Genomic DNA, 25040 nt, shown 5'->3' with positions numbered 1-25040 from the left:
TTTCTGCATGCGCTAATTCTGAAAAGACTGCCCATGCACAAAAATATTGAGATTCATAAACTTGGAGCACAGCATACATTATGCATGTTTCCGGTGGTGGAAAAAGTACCCAATTGTCATACTTGAGGAAAAGTAAAGCCAACTTAATATAAAATAAATATAAAATAAGTCACACAGTAAAAAACTGAGTAAAAGTCTAAAAGTATTTGGTTTTAAATATACTTAAGTATCAAAAGTAAATGTAATTGCTAAAATGCACTATCAAAAAGTATAAACAACAAAAAAAGTATCAAAAGTAAAACTAAAAGTATAAATAATTAAAAATTCCTTATATTAAGCAAACCAGACGTCATCATTTTAGTTTAAAAAAAATAGAGATAGCCAGGGGCACTCTCCAACACTCATACATAATTTACAAACTAAGTATTTTTGTTTAGTGAGTCCGCCAGATCAGAGGCAGTAAGGATGAACAGGGATGTTCTCTTGATATATTTTTCAGATGGGACGTTAAACAGGTGTCCTGACTCTGTGGTCACTAAAGATCCCATGGCACTTATCATAAAAGTAGGGATGTTAACCCCGGTGTCCTGACTAAATTCCCAACCTGGCCCTTCAAATGGCTCATTCATCCACCCTCCTCTCCCCTGTAACTATTCCCCAGGTCATTGCTGTAAATGAGAAAGTGTTCTAAGTCAACTTACCTGGTAAAAAAAGGGTAAAAAAAATGAATTGGACCATTTTCCATAGCCCCGGGAAGTAGTGGTGCTGAGGGTGATTCAGCACCCCCTGAAAAATCAGAATAAAAACATATGGAAATAATATTTTTGCACAGAGTAGTGCACTGGGCCTTTACCAGTATATGTAAACCGATATAAACATCTGTAGCCCTGGCAAAACATTTTTTTTTGCATCTACACTTGGGCAAAAGACAAGGTAGTTGTATAATTAGGAACAGTATCTTGCAGGATTCAACAGTAGGAATTGTAAAAGTTTTTGCCCTGTCCCGTTCTCTGCGATTGGCATTCTAATTGAATCCAGAAAGAACAAAATCCTGTCCTCAAACATTTACATCAAAAGGTGAAAAATGATGGGCAAAGACACAAAACATCCACAACAAATAAGATATTTTTCTTGAATCAAATAACATGGACAACAGACACTTTTTGTGCAGTATCAATATACCATCCATACAAAGCACTTAATATTGTACATAGGCTGGTCATCTAGGTTTGGTACCTGTAGACTTTCCATTACCATGAACAAAAACAATGTACAATGCAATAATTGTGCACATTAAGACACACGTGGTTTGTGATATGATGATGTGGCTCAGTTGATAAAGCGCTTGCAACGCTAGGTTTGTGGGATCCATTTCCATGGGGAGCAGTACGAAAAAGTATGAAAATGTATGCACTCACTATTCAAATCAAACTTTTTCCGTGAAATGGGGGAGGGGTCAATGTAAATAGTCCAGGTGACCATTTGATTAATTGTTCAGCAGTCTTATGGCTTGGGGGTAGAAGCTGTTAAGGGGCCTTTTGGTCCTAGACGTGGCGCTCTGGTACTGCTTGCCGTGTGGAAGCAGAGAGAACAGTCTATGACTTGGGTGACTGGAGTCTGACAATTTTTGGGTCTTTCCTCTGACACCACGTAGTATATAGGTCCTGGATGGCAGGAAGCTTGGCCCCAGTGATGTAGTGGGCCATAAACACTACCCTCTGTAGCGCCTTGTGATGCAACCGGTCAGGATGCTCTCAATGGTGCAGCTCTAGAACTTTTTGAGGATCTAGTGACTCATGCCAAATCTTTTCAGTCTCCTGAGGGGGAAAAGGTGTTGTCGTGCCCTCTTCACGACTGTCTTGGTGTGTTTGGACAATGACAGTTTGCTGGTGATGTGGACACCAAGGAACTTGGAACTCTCGACCCGCTCCACTACAGCCCCGTGGATGAGAACGGGGGCCTGTTCGGCCCACCTTTTCTTGTAGTACACGATCAGCTCCTTTGTCTTGCTCACATTGAGGGAGAGGTTGTTGTCCTGGCACCACACTGTCAGGTCTCTGATCTCCTCCCTATAGCCTGTCTTAGCGTTGTCCGTAATCAGGCCTACCACTGTTGGGTCATCAGCAAACATAATGATGGTGTTTGAGTCATGTTTGGCCATGTAGTGAACAGGGAGTACAGGATGGGACTAAACGTGCACCCCTGAGGGGCCCCAGTGTTGAGGATCAGCATGGCAGTCATGTTGTTGCCTACCCTTACCACCTGGGGGTGGCCCGTCAGGAAGTCCAGGATCCAGTTGCAGAAGGAGGTGTTTAGTCCCAGGGTCCTTAGCTTAATGATGAGCTTTGTGGGCACTATGGTGTTGGAACGCTAAGCTGTAGTCAATGAACAGCATTCTCACATAGGTATTCCTTTTGTCGGGGGGGAAAGGGCAGTGTTGAGTGCGATTGAGATTGTGTCGTCTGTGGATCAGTTGGGGCAGTATGCAAAATGGAGTGGGTCTAGGGTGTCCGGGATTATGGCGTTGATGTGAGCCATGACCATCCTTTCAAAGCACTTCAATGCTACCAACGTGAGTGCTACGGGGCTGTAATCATTTAGACAGGTTACCTTCGCTTCCTTGTGCACAGGGACTCTTGTCAGGGAGAGGTTGAAAATGTCAGTGAAGACACTTGCCAGTTCGTCCGTCCATGCTTTGAGTACACATACTGGTAATCCGTCTGGCCCACGGCTTTGTGAATGTTGACCTGTTTAAAGATCTTGCTCACATCGTGAGCATCATCAGGAACAGCTGGTGCTTTCATGCATGCTTCAGTGTAGCTTGCCTCGAAGCAAGCATAAAAGGCATTTAGCTTATCTGGGAGGCTTGCGTCCCCGGGCAGCTCGCGGCTGGGTTTCCCTTTGTAGTCCGTAATAGTTTGAAAGCCCTGCCACATTTGACGAGTGTCAGAGCCGGTGTAATAGGATTCAATCTTAATCCTGTATTGAATCTTTGCCTGTTTGATGGTTCAACTGAGGGCGTAGAGGGATTTCTTATAAGTGTCTGGGTTAGTGTCCCGCTCCTTGAAACCAGTTGCGCTAGCCTTTAGCTTGATGTGGATGTTGCCTGTAGTCCATGGCTTCTAGTTGGGATATGTACGTATGGTCACTGTAGGGACGACGCCGTCAATGCACTTATTGATGAAGCCGAGAACTGAGGTGGTATACTCCTCAATGCCATTGGATGAATCCCGGAACACATTCCAGTTTGTGCTAGCAAAACTGTCCTGTACCGTAGCATCCGCGTCATCTGACCACTTCTATATTGAGCGAGTCACTGGTTCTTCCTGCTTATTTTTTGCTTGTAAGCAGAAATCAGGAGGATAGAATTATAGTCCGATTTGACAAATGTAGGGCGAGGGAGAGCTTTGTATGCGTCTCTGTATGTGGGGTAAAGGTGAACCAGACTTTTTTTCCCTCTGGTTGCACAGGTGACACGCTGGTAGAAATTAGGTAAAACGGATTGCCTGCATTAAAGTCCCTGGCCACTAGGAGCACTGCTTCTGGATGAGCACTTTCTTGTTTGCTTATGGCCTTATACAGCTGGTTGAGTGCGGTCTTAGTGCCAGCATCGGTTTGTGGTGGTAAATGGATGGCTACGAATTATACAGATGAGAACTCTTGGTAGATAGTATGGTCTACAGCTTATCATAAGGTACTCTACTTCAGGCGAGCAATAACTTGAGACTTCTTTAAAATTAGACATAGCGCACCAAAATATCTTCGTCCAGTTCGAGGTGAGTAATCACTGTTCTGTGTGTTCCAAATGTCACTTGACTGGTCCCAAATGGCACCCTATTCCCTATATAGTGCACTACTTTTGACTTTTGGTCCCTAATAAAAAGTAGTCCACTATGTAGTAAATAGGGTGCCATTGGAAAGCACAGTGTTATAGGAGACATGATTTCATTAAGACTAGTCACACCTTTAGCCATGTGAGTGGTACTGTAGTATCATGACAGTATATGTTTTGTATAAGAAGGATCACAGAAAACAAGAATAAAGAACTTGCATTTATAAAAGTAATCTATTCAATTCTATAGACAATCCACAAAAAAATGTGCAACTTTAGTTAGATTGATAGTTTACAAACCTAATTCACCATCTTTGGCTGTTTACACAGGCAGTCTAATTTGGATCCTTTGACCTATCAGATTAGAGCTTTTGCCAATAATTGGGGAAAAATATCATAATTGAGCTTCCTGTGTAAACAAAGCCTTTCAAACATGGATTAGATCTGATTTACAGTAGACTAGATTAATGACACTTGGGTCCAAAGAGAGCTGAATCAAGATTGAAGAGAGAGCTGTCCAATAGGCTGGCTGCTTCAGAGGTCAGAGTTCAGACAACATTGTTGCGTATGACCCCGACCTGGTCTATTTGACATTCCACCACATCTCCTTTCTGAAACACACAGGAACACTTCATTACACCTTTCACAAGACAGGGCCACAACAGGCAACGCTTGTAACTCGTGCCCTATTTGATCTTTTCAGATCTATGGGAAGTGCCTAGCCCTATAAGAGCTTGGGGTGGATGTGATGTTCATTACTACTATATGTAACAATATGGATTCATTCCAGGCTAACTACATTACAGACATATGTCAGATCTTAAAATGCTTGGATAGGTGTTTAACATATCAGCTAACCAAATCACATGATTTAGCAATCAGTTGTAGTGGCACACAACCATTGATTGATTCATTACAACATCTGCAAAGTAGTTAGCCTGGTACACAACAAATGTCTTTATATACAGTGCCTTGCGAAAGTATCCGGCCCCCTTGAACTTTGAAACCTTTTGCCACATTTCAGGCTTCAAACATAAAGATATAAAACTGTATTTTTTTGTGAAGAATCAACAACAAGTGGGACACAATCATGAAGTGGAACGACATTTATTGGATATTTTTTAACAAATCAAAAACTGAAAAATTGGGCGTGCAAAATTATTCAGCCCCCTTAAGTTAATACTTTGTAGCGCCACCTTTTGCTGCGATTACAGCTGTAAGTTGCTTGGGGTATGTCTCTATCAGTTTTGCACATCGAGAGACTGACATTTTTTCCCATTCCTCCTTGCAAAACAGCTCAAGCTCAGTGAGGTTGGATGGAGAGCATCTGTGAACAGCAGTTTTCAGTTCTTTCCACAGATTCTCAATTGGATTCAGGTCTGGACTTTGACTTGGCCATTCTAACACCTGGATATGTTTATTTATGAACCATTCCATTGTAGATTTTGCTTTATGTTTTGGATCATTGTCTTGTTGGAAGACAAATCTCCGTCCCAGTCTCAGGTCTTTTGCAGACTCCATCAGGTTTTCTTCCAGAATGGTCCTGTATTTGGCTCCATCCTTCTTCCCATCAATTGTAACCATCTTCCCTGTCCCTGCTGAAGAAAAGCAGGCCCAAACCATGATGCTGCCACCACCATGTTTGACAGTGGGGATGGTGTGTTCAGGGTGATGAGCTGTGTTGCTTTTACGCCAAACATAACGTTTTGCATTGTTGCCAAAAAGTTCAATTTTGGTTTCATCTGACCAGAGCACCTTCTTCCACATGTTTGGTGTGTCTCCCAGGTGGCTTGTGGCAAACTTTAAACAACACTTTTTATGGATATCTTTAAGAAATGGCTTTCTTCTTGCCACTCTTCCATAAAGGCCAGATTTGTGCAATATACGACTGATTGTTGTCCTATGGACAGAGTCTCCCACCTCAGCTGTAGATCTCTGCAGTTCATCCAGAGTGATCATGGGCCTCTTGGCTGCATCTCTGATCAGTCTTCTTCTTGTATGAGCTGAAAGTTTAGAGGGACGGCCAGGTCTTGGTAGATTTGCAGTGGTCTGATACTCCTTCCATTTCAATATTATTGCTTGCACAGTGCTCCTTGGGATGTTTAAAGCTTGGGAAATCTTTTTGTATCCAAATCCGGCTTTAAACTTCTTCACAACAGTATCTCGGACCTGCCTGGTGTGTTCCTTGTTCTTCATGATGCTCTCTGCGCTTTTAACGGACCTCTGAGACTATCACAGTGCAGGTGCATTTATACGGAGACTTGATTACACACAGGTGGATTGTATTTATCATCATTAGTCATTTAGGTCAACATTGGATCATTCAGAGATCCTCACTGAACTTCTGGAGAGAGTTTGCTGCACTGAAAGTAAAGGGGCTGAATAATTTTGCACGCCCAATTTTTCAGTTTTTGATTTGTTCAAAAAGTTTGAAATATCCAATAAATGTCCTTCCACTTCATGATTGTGTCCCACTTGTTGTTGATTCTTCACAAAAAAATACAGTTTTATATCTTTATGTTTGAAGCCTGAAATGTGGCAAAAGGTTTCAAAGTTCAAGGGGGCCGAATACTTTCGCAAGGCATTGTAAGTGTGTGATGCTGACCTTGAGGAAGACAGGTGGGTTCCTGAACACACCCACACCTGGAGGAGTCCCCGTCAGAAACACGTCACCTGGAGACAACGTCACAAACCTAACACAGGAGAAAACACACACATGCAAATCTTTGTTATCATAGAGCAACTGTAGACTACTCCATAGCTGTCACAAATATTGGTTTTGTGATGACATTGTAACTCAGTTGTCATAACTGTTAGTGACTGTGTTATGTATACCTTGTGATAGAGGGCTCAAGTAAAGTATTACCATCACAAGGACTATGAACACATTGTGTGTGTGTCACTCACTGTGAGACCCAGGCCACCACTTGCTCAGTCTTAAAGATCAGCTGGTCAGTGTTGCTGTTCTGGACTGCAATTCCATTTACCAGACAGCGGATACCCAGGTTATGGGGGTCTGACGACAAACACAGATACATGTTAGCAACCACTCTGCCAAAGTAAGCAAATTATATGTATACATTTTATCTTGTGTTTCTTCCTGCCTCTCTCACCCGTCACAGCGGAGGTGGTCACTAAGGCGGGGCCGAGAGGACAAAAGCTGTCAAAGGTTTTTCCCAGCAGCCACTGGTTCCCGTTGCGTTTCATCTGCCAATCACGTGCGCTGACATCGTTGGCAACGGTGAAACCTGCCACGTAAGACATAGCATCCTCTTCCTTGGAGAAAGAGTGTGTGGGGGGGGGTGAGCTCATCTGTGGGACATAAAACCCCTGTGTCTGTCAAGTTCTATTCAGACTCACCTTAATGTGTTTCCCCTTTCGTCCAATCACAAAGGCTAGCTCCACCTCCCAGTCCACCTCCTTCAATCAGGGATAACCAGGAATAATCCATCAATCAAGTTATTGAATGCAGAAACTGTGTAACACCCAGGCTACAGTGCCTGTGTACATTATAATTGTATCAGGAACGGATCTAGGATCATGCAAATCTACTGATTCTCAATCTTCTCCTCTGAGCCTGACAGGGGTCGTGTTCTCCTGCTCAGAATTTGCGTACAACGTCATTGACTGTGCCGTCAGGCACCAGATTGCTATAACATATTATGTGGTTAGCTGATACGTAAAATACCTATCCAGGTGTTGTAAGATCTGGCATGCGTCAGCAACGCCTGGGCAGAGGAACACACCCAGTGACTAAAGCTGCTCTCACCTGGCTCTCGTCAGGCAGTGTGATGTCATCAAAGGGCCCAGTAATGGCGCTGGGGAACTTGCTGAAGATGATTGGCTCTTTAGGGATAGGGGCATTCTGCTCAAGGCAGTGGTCCCGGTAGTTCATCCCCACACACACCACCTTCTCTGGGGCTAGGACTGGGGACAGCAGCCTCACCTCCGCAAAGGGAACCACACACTGAGCAGGACTAACCTCCAGTGCCCTGAGAGAAAGAGGATAGTATGTGCTCTGGGTGGAAAGGATGGCTACGGACAAGCAACAAGACAGTGTGTGTGTTGTGTATGTGTTACCTCTGTGCACACTGCATGCCCTTCGCTCCCATCTCCAGCAGCTCTCTCATTGTCATGGGCATCGAAGGGTCAAAGGCCTTAAGGTCAACGACCCCTAGCCCCTCCCCACGATCAACACCGACTCTAACCCCTCCCTCATCGCCTTGGCGGCAGAACTGCACCAATCGCATCGCAGCGCCACACACTCCCCGCCTACCGGGGATAGCAGACAGCCTATCAGACAAGCTCCTCGAGATGAGAGACAAGGAGTGAAGAGGAAGTCTCATCTACTGAGAAGAGAGCAGGAAAAATACTGAGAGAGAAAAGCAAAGACAACGAGTAAATGTACAAAAAGGAAAGAAAGTGAAGGGGTGAATTTAATAGTTTCAGAACACAGGGTGGGTTAAGAATTGTCCAATCCCAATTAAGGAAGTATTGAACAATTTCTGTAGATAACCTCAAAGTGCAGTAGCCTATATACTGTCTTATGATGCAGTAAAGTGACCCATGAGTTCAGAGCTCTAGCGTAGCTAGTTGCACTTTGACATATCAGGAACCCGAATATGGACAGAGCAAAGTCATTTCCAAAAGAAAGATAAATCCTTGCGGGTTTCATCAAACTCTTAGTTGCAATGTAAATTATTGTAATGAAACAGCAGGGAGCAGGTCTCGAACCCTCGACTTTCGAGCCCGAGGTCCGGCGCGCTGTCGACTGTGCCGCAAAAGCATGCTCGTGCGGCAGGGACGATTTCCGCGATTATAAACCCAGGGTCGTTACATTATTTTATTAGTGACAACCTTATCACCCTGGCCGCAAACTCTACTCCTGTAGATAACATACATTTACTGTATCTTTACAATCAAGATAATATAAAGTCGCATAGTATTCAGTTAAAACCGTCCTACCTGATCACCAGTGATTACTGACTCCGCAAATGCAAAATAACCACAAGCCAACAACAATGTTGCACAACCAAATCTGCAAATAAATTAAAGTCAATCAAGAGTCGCTAATTTTACTGATATCATATGGTCAGTCAGGTGAAAAGTCTAATAAACCGTCTCATTCTTGCACTTTGGACCAATGATCAGGCACTCACCTTGCTGGTTTGTCTACTGAATAGACAACATGCACAGGATTGGACTTCCTGGTTCGGTATTTGTAGTTCAGTTTATTGGATACTGTCACTCAATACTCTCAGTTATATATAATCGGAAGTGTAGATACTTCTCTAGTATGTACATCATATATATAACACTTCCAATTGATACTATATTTGGATAATTTTTTATGTGTAGATAATCTGCACATTTCCGCGTAGTAATCAGTATGTAAAAATTACAACTCCCATGACTACGTTGAAAGGACGTTGATAAATCACGTGATTGACCGAGGAAGCTTCTTTGTGTCAGCTGACGGCTTAGCTTGCTGTCTTTTTCCCTCAAGACGTCGGAATGCCAGCAATGTGTACCCAGTAAGCCCATTTATTCATACATTTAACTGTTCCGTGCAAATTTTCCGTCAGAATATGTACTTTATGAAATGCATGTGTGCAGGATCTGTTGTTATTGCGTATTAATGAATGAATGAGCAATGGCATTTATTGAGACATGGTTTTCCTAAACATGATTGAGTGCACACAGTGCCTTCAGAAAGTATTCACACCCCTTGACTTTTTCCTAATTTTGTTGTGTTACAGCCTGAATTTTAAATTGATTAAATTTAGATTTTGTGTCACAGGCCCACGCACAAAATAGAATATAACATGGAATGGTTTTAGATTTTTTGTTGTTATGGCAAGCCTAAATAAGTGCAGGAGTAAACATTTACTTAAGTTGAATGGACTAACTTTGTGTGCAATAATGGTGTTTAACATGATTTTTGAATGACTACCCCATCTCTATACACCACACATACAATTATCTGTAAGGGTCCTCAGTCAAGCAGTGCTTTTCAAGCACAGATTCAACCACAAAGACCAGGGAGGTTTTCCAATGCCTTGTAAAGAAGGGCAACATTGGTAGATGTGTATAAATAAATAAAGCAGACATTGAATATTGACATTGACATTGAGCATGGTGAAATTATTCATTACACTTTTGATGGTGTGTCAATACACCCAGTCACTACAAAGATACAGGCGTCCTTCCTAACTCTGTTGCCAGAGAGGAAGGAAACCACTCAGGGATTTCACCATGAGACCAATGGTGACTTTAAAACAGTTCTAGTTTAATGGCTGTGATAGGAGAGAACTGAGGATGGATAAACATTGAAATTACTCCACAATACTAAGGTAAATGACAGCTTGAAAAGAAAGAAGCCTGTACAGAATACAAATATTCCAAAACAGGCATCCTTTTTGCAATGTGGCAAAGAAATTAACTTTATGTCCTGAATACAATGTATTATGATTGGTGCAACAACGCATCACTGAGTACCACTCTTCATATTTTCAAGCATGGTGATGGTTGCATCATGTTATTGGTATGCTTGTCATCAGCAAGGACTAGGGAGTTTTTTTGGAGGATAAAAATAAACAGAATAGAGCTAAGCACAGGCAAAATCCTAGAGGAAAACCTAGCTCAGACTGCTTACTGACAATGGGAGATCAATTCACCTTCCAGTAAGACAATAACCTAAAACATAATGTCAAATATACACTGGAGTTGTTTACCAAGATGACATTGAATGTCCCTGACTGGCCTAGTTAGTTTTGACTTAAATCGTCTTTAAAATCTATGGCAAGATTTGAAAATGTCTGTCTAGCGATGATCAACCAATTTGACAGAGCTTGGAAGAATTATTGTATGATCCAGGTGTGCAAAGCTCTTAGACTCACAGCTGCTAAAGGTGATTCTAACATGTGTTGACTCAGAGGTGTGAATACTTATGTAAATTAGAGTTTGTATTTAATTTTCAATAAATTGCTAATATTTTTTGAAAGCATGTTTTCACTTTGTCATTATGGGGTATTGTGTGAAGATTGGTGAGAGAAAAAAATCTATTTAATCCATTTTGAATTCAAGCTCTAAAACATAATGTGGAATAAGTAAAGGGGTATGAATGCTTTCTGAAGGCACTGTATTTAAATCCCCATGATCTGTCTGCATGGAGTGGACTGTCCATTGTCTTTGCAGACAGCTACTTAGCCAGATAGTTGCAATTTTTCCTCCCAAGTACCAGCAAGCTAGCTTTCTATTAAAGCCCTATTGTCCTATCTAATCTTCCAATTTGTACTTTCTGTTGCTAGGTCATGTGCCTACTTCTTGTTACTTCCCTCAAAACAGTATCTCAAATTGAAATGTTCCCCATATGACGTCATTACATATTATTCTCGTTCCAAATGCATGAATCTACACACATGACAGGAAAGGAATGTTGAGAGAAAGGGAACTATGTCCTTTTTAGAATACTGCATTTCATTCAAAGCATGGTTTGTGCAATGGAAAGATGAGTACTAAGTCAGGCTCATATAGTCTGCAACTCTCATTGTCCTTTGTATCTCTCTAGAACCCAAGGGGGTATACCCAGTTTACAGCTGGTCCTTACCATCAGCTGAGAACACAAAGGGGGGATCAGAGCTGGCTCCATGTGAACTACAATCCCCATGCTCTGTTTAATCCTGGCGCTCTGTCTAAACACAAATACGCTTAACTTGCGATGCGGTTTTGGGAAACCTTCCGAACTTAACTTTCATATAAGCGAGAAAGAATCTTTAGAATACAAAAGACACACTTACTGTGTGCATTTTAGCAAAGTTGCACCCTGATGTTTTTAAACACAGCCTCTGCTATGACACATCCTCTCACCTTGCGCTCGCATTTCCATTGGACCATTCCATTCCACATTTCCAGTGTTCCTCTAAGTACAGCTAGGTGCAATTTTCCTTAACTGCGTACAGTAAGTGGATCTTTTGTATTTTAAAAAGTATTTCTTCCTTATGAGAGTTAAGTTCCAAACGTTTCCAAAACTGTAACGGGTGTCAGGCATATTTGCATTTAGACAGAGCATTTGGGAAGTGTTGGGGAATTTGCCTCAAGCGGCAAACAGCTTTGTGAATAGACGGTATACCATTTAACCTGATCATCTATTGAATGGTCTAGGTCCTCTGTAGCTCAGTTTGTAGAGCATGGCACTTGCATTGCCAGGATAATGGGTTTAATTGCCAGGACCACTCATGCTTAAAGTGTATGCACGCATGGCCATAAGTCTCTTTGGATAAAAGCGTCTGCTAAATGGCATATATTAAATCCCAGGGTGCATCTCAATGGTCTAAAGGTATGTCCTTTCCTCATCTCCTTTCTTTTTGCATTTGTACTGATGTTAATAGACTGGACAGGTGAACGCAAAAGAGCTGCTTTAGACTAATGAGATGTCAAAGTGTGCACAAGTCCTGCAGATTATCTGGAGACCAATGGTTTCTCTGAAGCCAGACTTTGACCCAATGTCACTGATATCACTAACCCTGCAGCAGAGAATACCAGACAGGAATTTAAAGCAATTTTTTTTATCACCATTTTCTGAGTTGGTAACCAGTGCTGTCTGTTTGTGCTATAATTGTAGCCAACTCCTTGGTCACCCATTGTCATGCCAAACAATGTTTGGCTTAACAATGACAGCAATGGAGTTAGTTGGCAAGAGCACAAACAAATCTGGGACCAGGCTTACTGAGTTGGACCTTCAAGACCAGTACTATTGAGCTGTATTGAACGTGCGTTTCTCTCGATAGCGTCCAGCCCATCGAGTGGACCACTGACTGTAAGAACCAGAAGTGAGTATTGAGGAACTGCTGATCAGGTCACGTGTATGTGTGTGTGGGGGGGGTGGGGTAAAACCAGGAAAATTCTCTCTCCTGGGGACAATCAAATGCTATTTTAAGCTTAGGTTTTGGGTTAGTGGTTAAGGTTGGGATTAGGGAAAATAGGATTTGGATATTTAATTTTATTTCGCCACAAGGGTGGAAGAACAAAATGTGTGTGTTTTCTCCTAGTTATGATGGCGTAGTCTTGGTGACCCAGAGTTATGACACACTGCCCAAGGAGCTGGAATGTCTGAAAGCACCTCTGCAGGACTACAGCTCTGTGAGTCACGTGCACACACTCACACCAACAACATAGATGAATATACTCCTCCTACTTTCTCTTCTCCTCTCTCATTTCTCCTCAAGGTGGACTGTGGTCTGGGAGATAAGGTGGTGGTGTTGATGGTTCCGGGGTTGCCTGGTAAACGCTTGGTGTTTGCGTCCACCGGGCCCGTTAACCGGGACTACGATGACGTCCGACGTTTCAGCGACGCAGCCGTTAATGGCATCAAGAGGTACAAGTCAACACCAAATACACATACACACACAAAATGTACCAAGAGGTTACTATATATCTGTATTCCTGTCCTGTGTGTATCTCTCCCATTCATTACCATGTACTGTGGGTATTTCTTCAGGGCCATGAAAGCAGGCATGCAGCGCCCCCTGCTGGTCTGTCCTCGTCACAGCAGCTATGACAGGAGCACCATGGTTGCTGCCCTAGGGGCCCTGCACGCCCTCTACATGGTGAGAACACTGAAATAAGCAATCGATACCTGAACACTGACGATTTCTCCCGTTGTTTTATTGTGCAATGTTTCGAGCTGAAGGCACTCCTATGCCCCCCCCAAAAAACAGACCCTTTGCACACAGGGGAGCTCGATTGTCTTTTGCTCCAAATGTGGTGCTGACATTCATCCTTTATCCACAATCACTCTCTTTCCCCTCTCTCACTCTCTTCCAGCCTCTGGAGGTGAGGGAGGTGTCTGTGAAGCCCAGCCAGTATAAAGTGTGTGTTCTAGGGTTGTGGGTGGACCAGGAGGCCGAGGGGAAGGAGTTGGTGGATCTGGTCTCTGCTCTGGAGAGTGGACGGTGAGTTGCGCACACCCATATTTTCATCTGTAACAAAAGAGAGATCTCTCCTATGGGGAGACATTTTTATATGTTAAATGTGCTGAACAGATTTTCCTCAAAGGCCCATTTAGGTCTGTTGGGATAGATTTTCCTCAATCTTGGAATAAAACATTTCCACCACATCCGACGATGTCGCACTTCCTCATCTGCGGTGAAAGGTGACGGCACTAGAGCGGTGTCAGACCATGAGACATCGGTTGTTTTGCTTTAGGACGGCCACAGGCTTCTAAAGATTCATCTGAAGGTCGCCCGATAGTTTTTAAAAAAATGTATAGAAGTGTATATGGAGACTGTTTAGTGCCAAAAATAAAGGGCTACATACAGTGGGGCAAAAAAGTATTTAGTCAGCCACCAATTGTGCAAGTTCTCCCACTTAAAAAGATGACAGTCCTGTAATTTTCATCATAGGTACACTTCAACCATGACAGACAAAATGAGAAAAAAAATCCAGAAAATCACATTGTAGGATATTTTAATGAATTTATTTGCAAATTATGGTGGAAAATAAGTATTTGGTCACCTACAAACAAGCAAGATTTCTGGCTCTCACAGACCTGTAACTTCTTCTTTAAGAGGCTCCTCTGTCCTGCACTCGTTACCTGTATTAATGGCACCTGTTTGAACTTGTTATCAGTATAAAAGACACCTGTCCACAACCTCAAACAGTCACACTCCACTATGGCCAAGACCAACGAGCTGTCAAAGGACACCAGAAACAAAATTGTAGACCTGCACCAGGCCGGGAAAACTGAATCTGCAATAGGTAAGCAGCTTGGTTTGAAGAAATCAACTGTGGGAGCAATTATTAGGAAATGAAAGACATACAAGACCACTGATAATCAAATCAAATCCAATTTTATTTGTCACATACACATGGTTAGCAGATGTTAATGCGAGTGTAGCGAAATGCTTGTGCTTCTAGTTCCGACAGTGCAGTAATAACCAACAAGTAATCTAACTAACAATTCCAAAACTACTGTCTTATACACAGTGTAAGGGGATAAAGAATATGTACATAAGGATATATGAATGAGTGATGGTACAGAGCAGCATAGGCAAGATACAGTAGATGGTATCGAGTACAGTATATACATATGAGATGAGTATGTAAACAAAGTGGCATAGTTAAAGTGGCTAGTGATACATGTATTACATAAGGATGCAGTCGATGATATAGAGTACAGTATATACGTATGCATATGAGATGAATAATGTAGGGTAAGTAACATTATATAAGGTAGCATTGTTTAAAGTGGCTAGTGATATATTTACATCATTTCCCATCAATTCCCATTATTAAAGTGGCTGGAGTTGAGTAAGTGTCAGTGTGTTGGCAGCAGCCACTCAATGTTAGTGGTGGCTGTTTAACAGTCTGATGGCCTTGAGAAAGTAGCTGTTTTTCAGTCTCTCGGTCCCAGCTTTGATGCACCTGTACTGACCTCGCCTTCTGGATGATAGCGGGGTGAACAGGCAGTGGCTCGGGTGGTTGTTGTCCTTGATGATCTTTATGGCCTTCCTGTAACATCGGGTGGTGTAGGTGTCCTGGAGGGCAGGTAGTTTGCCCCCGGTGATGCGTTGTGCAGACCTCACTACCCTCTGGAGAGCCTTACGGTTGAGGGCGGAGCAGTTGCGGGGCAACTGTGGGGCACCAGTGTTGAGGATCAACTGTGGGGCACCCTTGTGGGGCACCAGTGTTGAGGATCAGCAGGGTGGAGATGTTGTTACCTACCCTCACCACCTGGGGGCAGCCCGTCAGGAAGTCCAGTACCCAGTTGCACAGGGTGGGGTCGAGACCCAGGGTCTCGAGCTTGATGACGAGTTTGGAGGGTACTATGTGTTAAATGCTGATCTGTAGTCGATGAACAGCATTCGGGTTAGGGCAGTGTGCAGTAATTGGGTTAGGGCAGTGTGGTTGCGATTGCGTCGTCTGTGGACCTATTGGGGCGGTAAGCAAATTGGAATGGGTCTAGGGTGTCAGGTAGGGTGGAGGTGATATGGTCCTTGACTAGTCTTTCAAAGCACTCCATGATGACGGAAGTGAGTGCTATGGGGTGGTAGTCGTTTAGCTCAGTTACCTATTAAACACGTCTGTAAAACCACAATGAGGACATAGCAAGTTTTCATTAATCATTGGGTACATCGTACGAAAAACATCAGAGTAATCTTAAATAGGCACATAATTCATGTTCAAATTCACAACATAACAGGCATTTCATCACTAAAAGTCCTTTAGGAAATTGTCTGGAGGGTGAAAATCCCCAAAATTCTCTTTTACTCCGAGTATTATTAATATCACCTCCCCTGTCTGATATCTTAACTTTCTCTATGCCACAAAATCTAAAGGTAGAAATGTCATGCTTTAGATCATTAAAATGTACTGCGACTGGATAATCCCTGTCGTTTCTCCTGATATCACCTCCACCCTACCTGACACCCTAGACCCACCTGATTTGGAAAGGCACGCACCTGTCTATATAAGGGTCCACAATTGACAGTGCATGTCAGAGTGAAAACCAAGCCATGAGGTCAAAGAAATTGTCTGTCACTCCTAAAAGGTAGGCTATAAAAATGGCTCAAGAGAAAGTGCAAGTCTCTCCAACTCTGCTTTCTTCAAACTACATCAAGCATATTGGCTGAAATAGGCCAGTAATACAATGTAAAGGGCCTTGTGAGAATCTCTGATAATTTAAGTTATTGTTGCGCATTTGATGTTGCCTATAGGGCGCACAATTGCTGGGACCGTGAGCTGTTTCACATACACCTAAAATTCAGGCTGCATCACATCCGGGCGGTGATTGGGATTCCCATAGGGCGGCGCACAATTGACCAAGCATAGTTCGAGTTTTGCCGGGGTAGGCCGTCATTGTAAATAAGAATTTGTTCTTAACTGACTTGCCAGTTAAATAAAGGTTACATAAAATAAATAAAAACATTGCGGGACTGCGGTTGGGTTTGGGAACATGGGAGTCAGACAGAAAGCCAGTAAGTGTGGGAGTGGATGAAGAAAACGGTCTGTGCAGACCTCTACTGTGCACCATGTTTACATATCTGGCATTACTCATCTGATGTGTTTTCTATACTATTCTACGGTACCTCATTCACGTAAGACGTACATATCTTGCATGAATAATCTCATATGTATATTCTGTTTTTCTATACTATTATACAGTATCTTAGTCCTTGCCGCTCTGAGATCGCTCGTCCATGTGTATATAGTCTTAATTCATTCCTACTTAGATGTGTGTATTGGGTATATGTTGTGCAATTTGTTAGATATTACTGCACTGTCGGAGCTACTAGCATTTTGCCACACCTGCAATAAGATCTGCTAATCACGTGTATGTGACCAATAACATTTCATTTGACAATGAAGCCTGTAACGTTAGAGCTGTTTATTACTGTGTCAGTGTTAAAAGTAGGGAATTGACTAGGGTAACTGACCAATCAATAAAAACAAAACACCCGTCTCAACGTCAAAGAAAAAGCCATATCTCAGACTGGCCAATAAAAGATGAAGATAAGGCACAAGAACAGACACTGGACAGAGGAACTCTGCCTAGAAGGTCAGCATCCCGGAATCGCCTCTTCACTGTTGACATTGAGACTGGTGTTTTGCGGGTACTATTTAATGAAGCTGCCATTTGAGGACTTTTGAGGTGTCTGTTTCTCAAACGAGACACTCTAATGTACTTCTCCTTTTGCTCAGTTGTGCACCGGGGCCTCCCGCTCCTCGTTCTATTCTGGTTAGGGCCAGTATGCGCTGTTCTGTGAAGGGAGTAGTACACAGCGTTGTACGAGATCTTCAGTTTCTTGGCAATTTCTCACATTGAATATTCTTCATTTCTCAGAACAAGAATAGACTGATGAGTTTCAGAAGAAAATACTTTGTTTCTGGCCATTTTGAGCCTGTAATCGAACCCACAAATGCTGATGCTCCAGATACTCAACTAGTCTAAAGAAGGCCAATCCTTTAATCAGCACAACAGTTTTCAGCTGTGCTAATATAATTGCAAAACGGTTTTCTAATGATCAATTATCCTTTTAAAATGATAAACTTGTATTAACTAACACAATGTGCCATTGGAACACAGGAGTGATGGATGCTGATAATGGGCTTCTGTACGCCTATGTAGATATACCATAACAAATCTGCCATTTCCAGCTCCAATAGTCATTTACAACATTAACAATGTCTATACTGTATTTCTGATCAATTTGATGTTATTTTAATGGACAGAAATATGATTTTTCTTTCAAAAACAAGGACATTTATAAGTGACCCCAAACTTTTGAATGGTAGTGTATATATGATCTTTCTCTCTCCAGGCTTGCTTGCCGTGACATAGGAGGGTCTGATCCTGAGAGGATGGCTGCTCCTCGTGTAGCTGAGTACGTCCAGGCCCTCTTTAAGGAGAGCCCAGTGCAGGTGCGAGAGAGAAAGGCTTTAATCATGCATCCAAAAAAAGAAAAGGGGATGGTATCTCCCAAAAAGACAACAGAAGTATTTTATTCATAGGGCTTTTTTATTGGTTAAAAAAATTGTAGTCTTTTTGGGAGATGCCATCACCTTTTCTTTATTGGAATATGACTTTACGTAGATGAGCACCCCATGCCATAGAAGCCTTTAGTAGCGCCAGCATATGTCATTTCTACTTCTCTCAAGTATTGGATCTCACTAATGTGTTAGTGTTAATGTGATAATGCTGAGCCGGCCTGTCTCAGGTGGATGTGGTGAGTGATCTGAAGGTGCTGGAGAAGGAGTATCCCTGCCTCGCTGCTGTGAACCGCTGTGCCAATGGTAAGTGTGTGTGTACAGTGCATTCGGAAAGTATTTAGACCCCTTGACTTTTTCCACATTTTGTTTCGTTACAGCCTTATTTTAAAATCGATTAGATTGTTTATTCCCCTCAAGCTACACACAATACTCCATAATGACAAAGTAAAAACAGGTTTTTAGAAAGAAAAAACACTGAAATATCTAATTTACATAAGTATTTAGACCCTTTACTCAGTACTTTATTGAAGCATCTTTGGCATGGCAGTGATTACAGCCTCAAGTCTTCTTGGATATGACACTACAAGCTTGGCACACCTGTATTTGGGGAGTTTCTCCCATTCGTCTCTGCGGATCCTTTCAAGCTCTGTCAGGTTGGATGGCGAGCGTCATTGCACAGCTATTTTCAGGTCTCTCCAAAGATGTTCAATCGGGTTCAAGTCCAGGCTCTGGCTGGGCTACTAAAATACATTCAAAGACTTGTCATGAAGCCAACCCTGCGTTGTCTTGGCTTTGTGCTTATGGTCGTTGCCCTGTTGGAAAGTGAACCTTTGCCCCAGTCTGAGGTCCTGAGTGCTCTGGAGTAGGTTTTCATCAAGGATCTCTTTGTACTTTGCTCTGTTCATCTTTCCCTCAATCCTGACTAGTCTCCCAGTCCCTGCTGCTGAAAAACATCCCCACAGCATGACGCTGCCACCACCATGCTTCACCGTAAGAATGGTGCCAGGTTTCCTCCAGACGTGACACTTAGCATTCAGGCCCAATAGTTCAATCTTGGTTTCATCAGACCAGAGAATCTTGTTTCTCATGGTCTGAGAGTCTTTAGGTGCCTTTTAGCAAATTCCAAGCGGGCTGCCATGTGCTTTTTACTGAAGAGTTCTGTCTGTGCACTCTACCATGAAGGCCTGATGGGTGGAATGCTGCAGAGATGGTTGTCCTTCTGGAAGGTTCTCCCATCTCCACAGAGGAACTCTGTCAGAGCTCCATCGGGTTCTTGGTCACCTCCCTGACCATGGCCCTTCTCCCCGGATTGCTCAGTTTGGCCGTACTCCAGCTCTAGAAAGAGTCTTAGTGTTTCCAAACTTCTTCCATTAAAAATGATGGCGGCCACTGTGTTCTTGGGGACCTTCCATGCTGCAGAAATGTTTTTGTACCCTTCCCCAGATTTGTGCCTCAACACAGTCCTGTCTCTGAGCTCTACGGACAATTCCTTTGACCTCATGGCTTGGTTTTTGCTCAGACATGCACTGTCAACTGTGGGACCTTTCTATAGACAGGTGTGTGCCTTTCCAAATCATGTTCAATTAATTGAATTGACCACAGGTGGACCAAGTTGAAGAAACATCTCAAGGATGATCAATGGCAAGAGGATGCACCTGAGCTCAATTTCATGTCTCATAGCGAAGGGTCTGAATACATATATAAATAAGGTATATCTGTTTTTTAAGAATCCTTTTTAGAATAAGGCTGTAACAAAATGTGGAAAAAGTCTAGGGGCCTAAATACTTTTCGAATGCAGTGTGTGTGTGTGTCTTTTTCATCCATGTGGGTTTGTCTTCTGTAGCTGTGCCTCGTCACCAGGCCAGAGTAATCAAGCTGCAGTACTGTGGAGAAGGACCCATTCAACACACACTGATGCTGGTCGGCAAGGTGAGCAAGAGAGAGAGGAAGGAGGGAGGGGAGGAGGGGGGGGAATTATGAATTGATAATGGCGTGGGGTGTTCCTATCCTGTCATGACCATGTTTTCCTGTGTGTGTGTGTCTCAGGGCATCACCTATGACACCGGTGGAGCTGACATCAAGGCGGGTGGCATCATGGCTGGCATGCACAGAGATAAGTGTGGTGCTGCTGCTGTGGCTGGGTTCTTCCAGGTAAATAACTAATACTTTGTTACCCCTCAGTGATCACTAGTGGACTCATAGTCCTTGACAGTCTGTTACTCCTGCTAACATGTAGCTGTGTCCTGTCAGGTCCTGGCCAAACTCAAGCCCAAGCATCTGAAGGTGGTGGGTGGCATGGCGATGGTGAGGAACAGCGTGGGCTCAGGTCAGTGTGATGTCGTGGGGTGGGGGTTTCACCCATAGAAATAGAATCTAGAATATAAAAATCTAACAGATTATATTTCAATGGTTTCACCTACTGAGTAGTTGGCCTCTTCCCGCTCTCTTGTAAATATGTGTGTGTGATATGTTGTCTCTCTGACAGAATGAGGGTTTAAGGACTGTGTTGTGTTTCTCTCTCTCTGTTCTGTCAGACTGCTACGTAGCTGATGAGTTGGTGGTGTCCCGTGCGGGTCGCAGGGTTCGCGTAGGGAACACCGATGCTGAGGGACGCATGGTAATGGTCGACCTGCTTTGTGAGATGAAGGAGAAGGTAAAGGATACACAACTCTATTCCACGTCCTCCCCCACTCTCCCTGTTCCTCCTGTCAAACCTATTCTCTGTCACCTTAATCTTATGTCTTCCTCTACAGGCGGTGCGTGAGGTATCTCCTCAGCTGTTTACCATTGCCACTCTGACAGGACATGCCATCAGAGCCATGGGACCCAACTACTCTGTGAGTACTGGACCTTACACACACAGTATCTGTACTGTACCATACACAAACTCTTTATATAATAGCACACTGGCCATGGTGAGAATGATTGCTAATAATGTAAAGTTATTGATTTAAACTCTTTCGGTTATAGATCATCATGGACAATGGAGCTGCCCATCGCTCTGGCAATGCCCGTCAGTGGCAGAAAGGTGAGACGCTCGACACACACTATTCAAACAAATCAGCAAACCAGGGTTTACAGGTCGGAACATGGGTTTTCTGGTATGAACATGGTGTATGTAACCTGTTAGTCCTTTCTCTTTCACTCTCTGTAGCAGGGGAGGTTCTGGGTGATCTGTTTGAGGTGTCCAGTATCAGGCGTGAGGACTATGACTTCCATAAGGGGAAGTCAGAGTATGAGGAGATTTTGCAAAGCAACAACCTACCATCCTCTGCTACCCCCCGTGGACATCAGACCCCCGCTGCCTTCCTCATCATGGCCTCTGGGCTGGACAAGGTACACACACACACTCCACAGCCCTGTTCATAACCCTGAATCTAACCTAATCGCTTTTTTTGGTGTTTGTCTTGTTTCCCTCCATCAGCACGGCGTGGACTCTGGCACTCCTCTGCCTTACTCTCACATTGACATCGCTGGCTCTAGCGGCCCCTTCCCTGGTGTTCCCACCGGCGCTCCAATCCTCGCCATGTCTACCAACTACATCCTACCCAGTGCCTATCAACCCAACGACGCCCTGCCCAGAGCCTAGCAATTTGATGATAGAAACGTGATAGTGTCGAATGGACCCTATTTTCCGTCTTATGAGAAATGTCACAGAGAGCAGTCCTGATAGTGCCAGTTCAATTGATGTTTCACAAAGTATTCATGAACACAGAGATCCATGAATGCGATCAAGATCTGTTGTTCTATAGATTATATTTCTAAGCTACTGCACTATCATTCAACCTCAAATGTCAATTTTTTTTTTACCCCTATTTCTAACATGGGTCACTGTATTGAATACACTCTCAATTACCAAACATGCTTTGTTGTTCATGGAGCCATTTTGTGAGTTGCAGGTCACGTGGTTATGTGCCAGACAATATCAAGTACAATATCAAGCATAATACATTATGTTTTTGTTTATTTCAATCAATGTTGAAAGTTGTTGCTGTTGCTAGTTCCAGGTATTGCGGAATGGTTACATAGGTCAGCAATCATATGGTTGTAAGGCTATTTGTATTCATTAAGGATCCCCAGTAGCTGCTGGGCAGCAGCTACTCTTCCTGGGGTCCAACAACATTAAGTCAGTTTTATACAATTAAAATATTACATTTGATAACACTTCACAACACATTGTGTGCCCTCAGGTCACCACTCTACTACCACACAGGAGTTCAACTTTCACTGGGAACATGTCCCCCCCCCACATTCTGAAATTTCATTTTTTTCCCTCCCCAGTTTTATCGTTGGATAAAGCAGCTGGGTAGGCTGTTTGGAGTGTTTATCTGACAACAAAAAAATATATCATTGTGTGCCTCCCACTTCTAAAACCAAAGTTCCGCTCATGCTACCACATATCAAAAAAGAAAATTAAGTCCCCTAAATAAGGAAGTCATAGTCTGCAGTGTTGGTTTCTCTTTTCTCCCATGATTGTCTTAACTCACCACGTACACTGCACCTCTGACTCAGAGGGGTTGGGTTAAATGCGGAAGACACATTTCAGTTGAATACATTTTTGGACAATTGACTAGGTAGCCATCCCCCTTTCCCTTTCACCTCACACAAGTCAACAAAGTATTTTTTTTAACATCCATTTGAAAGATCTTTCCAGCACTCCCGGCCTCGATAATCATGATCCCATATATCGAGTGGAAATGTCAAACTGCTTCAGGCTGGACCCTGTGATAATTTGATACTGTTGAAATTCTCTAGCAATAGCTCAAATCAAGACAGATTGAAAGGGAGGCACAGGTGGAGAAGATGGCTGCATATGATTGAAAGAACCTGAATTTATCAGAATATTTTCTTCTGATCTTTTTCAGCTTTAGGCCTTTGTATTTTAGTTAGTTGAATGTAAGTAATAGGCCAACAGCTGCATTGGCCTATAGGCTACATCTGAGTTCCATGCTCTCATTTCTCGAATGCCAAATTATGAGTCATAATACCCATAAAACCTAGCGGTCAAAACAGGGAAATTGTTCCAATTGTTTTCCACCATTCATTTTTCCCATAGGGGATTTTAGAAACCCTAAAAATAAGGGCAGTGTTTCATGTAGGCTAACACTGGCATGACGTTTTGATAACTGTGTAAATCTCTCTGACAAGGTGACTTAACAATATAGTTACCTGTATTTACCCCCAACAAATGAAATGCTAATTAGCTGCTAATGTGGCTATCATAAAGAACTACAAATGCCATGATGGTATGGAGGAGACTCAAATCGAGGCAAAAGTAAGAATCTCTGGATTAACTATGTTAGCTAAATGTAGAAATTAATAAATTGGCTACATTTCTTTAAATATACCTGTTAGCAAAGGTGCCCGCTAGAGATGACGTGCAGTGATTTGTTGTCTTGTGTAATGTCTACTTTGATGCTAATTAGTGTGTTTTGAATCAAAGTAAATAGAGCCAAATATATTGATAAGTCACCTTGTTCGAGAGATTTACACGGTTATCAAAAAGTCAAGGCAGGGTAAACTTACACAAAACACAGCTCTTATTTGAAGGTTTTCTAAAATCTCCAATGGGAAAAATGAAGGGTGGAAAAACGATTGGAACCATTTCCCTGTTTGACTGCTAGGTTTTATGGGTATTATGACACCATTGTGGGGCACATTGGATCACATTCTATGAATGTGTCCCTATGGTAGTTTTATGATTTTACTTCAGATTGTTATGATTAACCACGTGACAACGTTATTATTGAAGTTCCATGAAAATGTGCATAAATAAATATAACTGGCACGCAGATCAGTAGAAATCATAATCTTCCACAAACGCATGAGCTGCCTATAGACCCTTTTTCGAATACATTACACAGATGCGCGTGACTCTTGGTGGCAGTAAGAAAGTCTTCGCCATCTGTGCCCATTCAACATAGCCTAGATTTACACTATTACTTCTAAACAAAAAAACTTTGGGTTCTCATGCGCTTACAATTATGGTTTGATTCTTGCTTGAACAGTCGCTACGATTATATTTGGTTGTGATCTTTGTAAAATAAATATTTTGCATGCAGCAGTTGTTAAAACGCTAATGCTCATTGACATTTTTGCTGGTGTTCTAAAAGAACTCCCCCCATGCTCTGTCATCAACTTGCGCGCATCGCCCTCGTGCGGCAATGTCTGCAAACAAAGAAATGGTATATGGTCTTTACTATTGCACCAGATATATTTTCATAACTAAACCAACAGACCACAGCTTGTCGTTTCCAATGGGAACAAACGAGTCATAGTGGGCAGGTATTATGGGCAGAGCCCAGTACACGATAGCGATATCATATTGGCGCAACGGCTACAATGTGAAGTGTGCGTGTGCAATAACTTAATTCGCCTTTGCACTCCTAAACAGCGCGATTTTCGTAAACTTTTGCAAAGGGTAAAGTCTACAAAACTTAGTCCACTGTTCATAAAATATTTTAGTTTTGGGAACAGAAAACTGTATTGAGATCAAATGTTTAATCGATGTGAACATGTGCAGTATGTCGGACTTGCTTATTTTTGTCACTTCCTTGCATTTGGAGAGGCGGTGGCAAATAGGTTGTAACGCATACCATTTTGGCTCAATGCATGCGTATGACCGGTATTGACAAGTGGCTAAAATTAGATCAAGATGGAGAACAGCGAACCTCAGTTTCTTCCGTGGGAGGAGCCGGATTAGCACGTTTCTACGGAA

At 42.8% G+C, this 25040-nt stretch overlaps 2 protein-coding genes across 5 annotated transcripts; one reads left to right on the top strand and one right to left on the bottom strand.

The window, feature by feature from the left end:
• Positions 1-4039: 4039 nt before the first annotated feature.
• fahd2a (fumarylacetoacetate hydrolase domain containing 2A) lies at positions 4040-9236 on the bottom strand. Of its 4 annotated transcripts, none has more exons than XM_042320680.1 (8): positions 8992-9236; positions 7913-8104; positions 7602-7824; positions 7193-7252; positions 6946-7108; positions 6740-6848; positions 6438-6525; positions 4040-4443 (listed from the first exon to the last, which is right to left on the bottom strand). In XM_042320680.1, the coding sequence occupies exons 2-8, from the start codon at positions 8080-8082 to the stop codon at positions 4381-4383; spliced, it is 876 nt and encodes a 291-aa protein (XP_042176614.1). In that variant the 5' UTR covers positions 8083-8104; positions 8992-9236; the 3' UTR covers positions 4040-4380. The 4 variants fall into 4 exon arrangements, with proteins under 4 accessions (XP_042176614.1, XP_042176613.1, XP_042176615.1 ...); XM_042320679.1 differs by lacking the exon at positions 8992-9236 and adding an exon at positions 8798-8984 and having other exon boundaries at positions 7913-8178; XM_042320681.1 differs by lacking the exon at positions 8992-9236 and adding an exon at positions 8798-8984.
• A 28-nt stretch (positions 9237-9264) lies between these two features.
• On the top strand, positions 9265-22186 carry LOC112248620 (putative aminopeptidase W07G4.4). Its single transcript, XM_024417791.2, has 16 exons — positions 9265-9366; positions 12622-12663; positions 12883-12973; positions 13060-13208; positions 13332-13440; positions 13658-13785; positions 18154-18253; positions 18550-18625; positions 20166-20251; positions 20369-20473; positions 20573-20648; positions 20857-20975; positions 21076-21159; positions 21293-21350; positions 21477-21658; positions 21747-22186. The coding sequence occupies exons 1-16, from the start codon at positions 9347-9349 to the stop codon at positions 21909-21911; spliced, it is 1590 nt and encodes a 529-aa protein (XP_024273559.2). The 5' UTR covers positions 9265-9346; the 3' UTR covers positions 21912-22186.
• Positions 22187-25040: the final 2854 nt, after the last annotated feature.

This window comes from Oncorhynchus tshawytscha, linkage group LG04 (assembly GCF_018296145.1).
Source record: "Oncorhynchus tshawytscha isolate Ot180627B linkage group LG04, Otsh_v2.0, whole genome shotgun sequence".
Lineage (NCBI taxonomy): Eukaryota > Metazoa > Chordata > Actinopteri > Salmoniformes > Salmonidae > Oncorhynchus > Oncorhynchus tshawytscha.
This window is presented reverse-complemented; position numbering and strand designations above follow the sequence as displayed.

Coding starts and splice junctions, on each gene's coding strand:
- LOC112248620 (XM_024417791.2), top strand. CDS start 9,347: ATGCCAGCAATGTGTACCCA. Junction 20,474..20,572: donor CTGTGGCTGGGTTCTTCCAG/GTAAATAACTAA, acceptor GTGTCCTGTCAG/GTCCTGGCCAAACTCAAGCC. Junction 21,160..21,292: donor CCATGGGACCCAACTACTCT/GTGAGTACTGGA, acceptor TTTCGGTTATAG/ATCATCATGGACAATGGAGC.
- fahd2a (XM_042320679.1), bottom strand. CDS start 8,178: ATGAGACTTCCTCTTCACTCCTTGTCTCTCATCTCGAGGAGCTTGTCT. Junction 7,253..7,601: donor CACTGCCTGACGAGAGCCAG/GTGAGAGCAGCT, acceptor CCCTGATTGAAG/GAGGTGGACTGGGAGGTGGA. Junction 4,444..6,437: donor ACCCACCTGTCTTCCTCAAG/GTCAGCATCACA, acceptor TGTGTGTTTCAG/AAAGGAGATGTGGTGGAATG.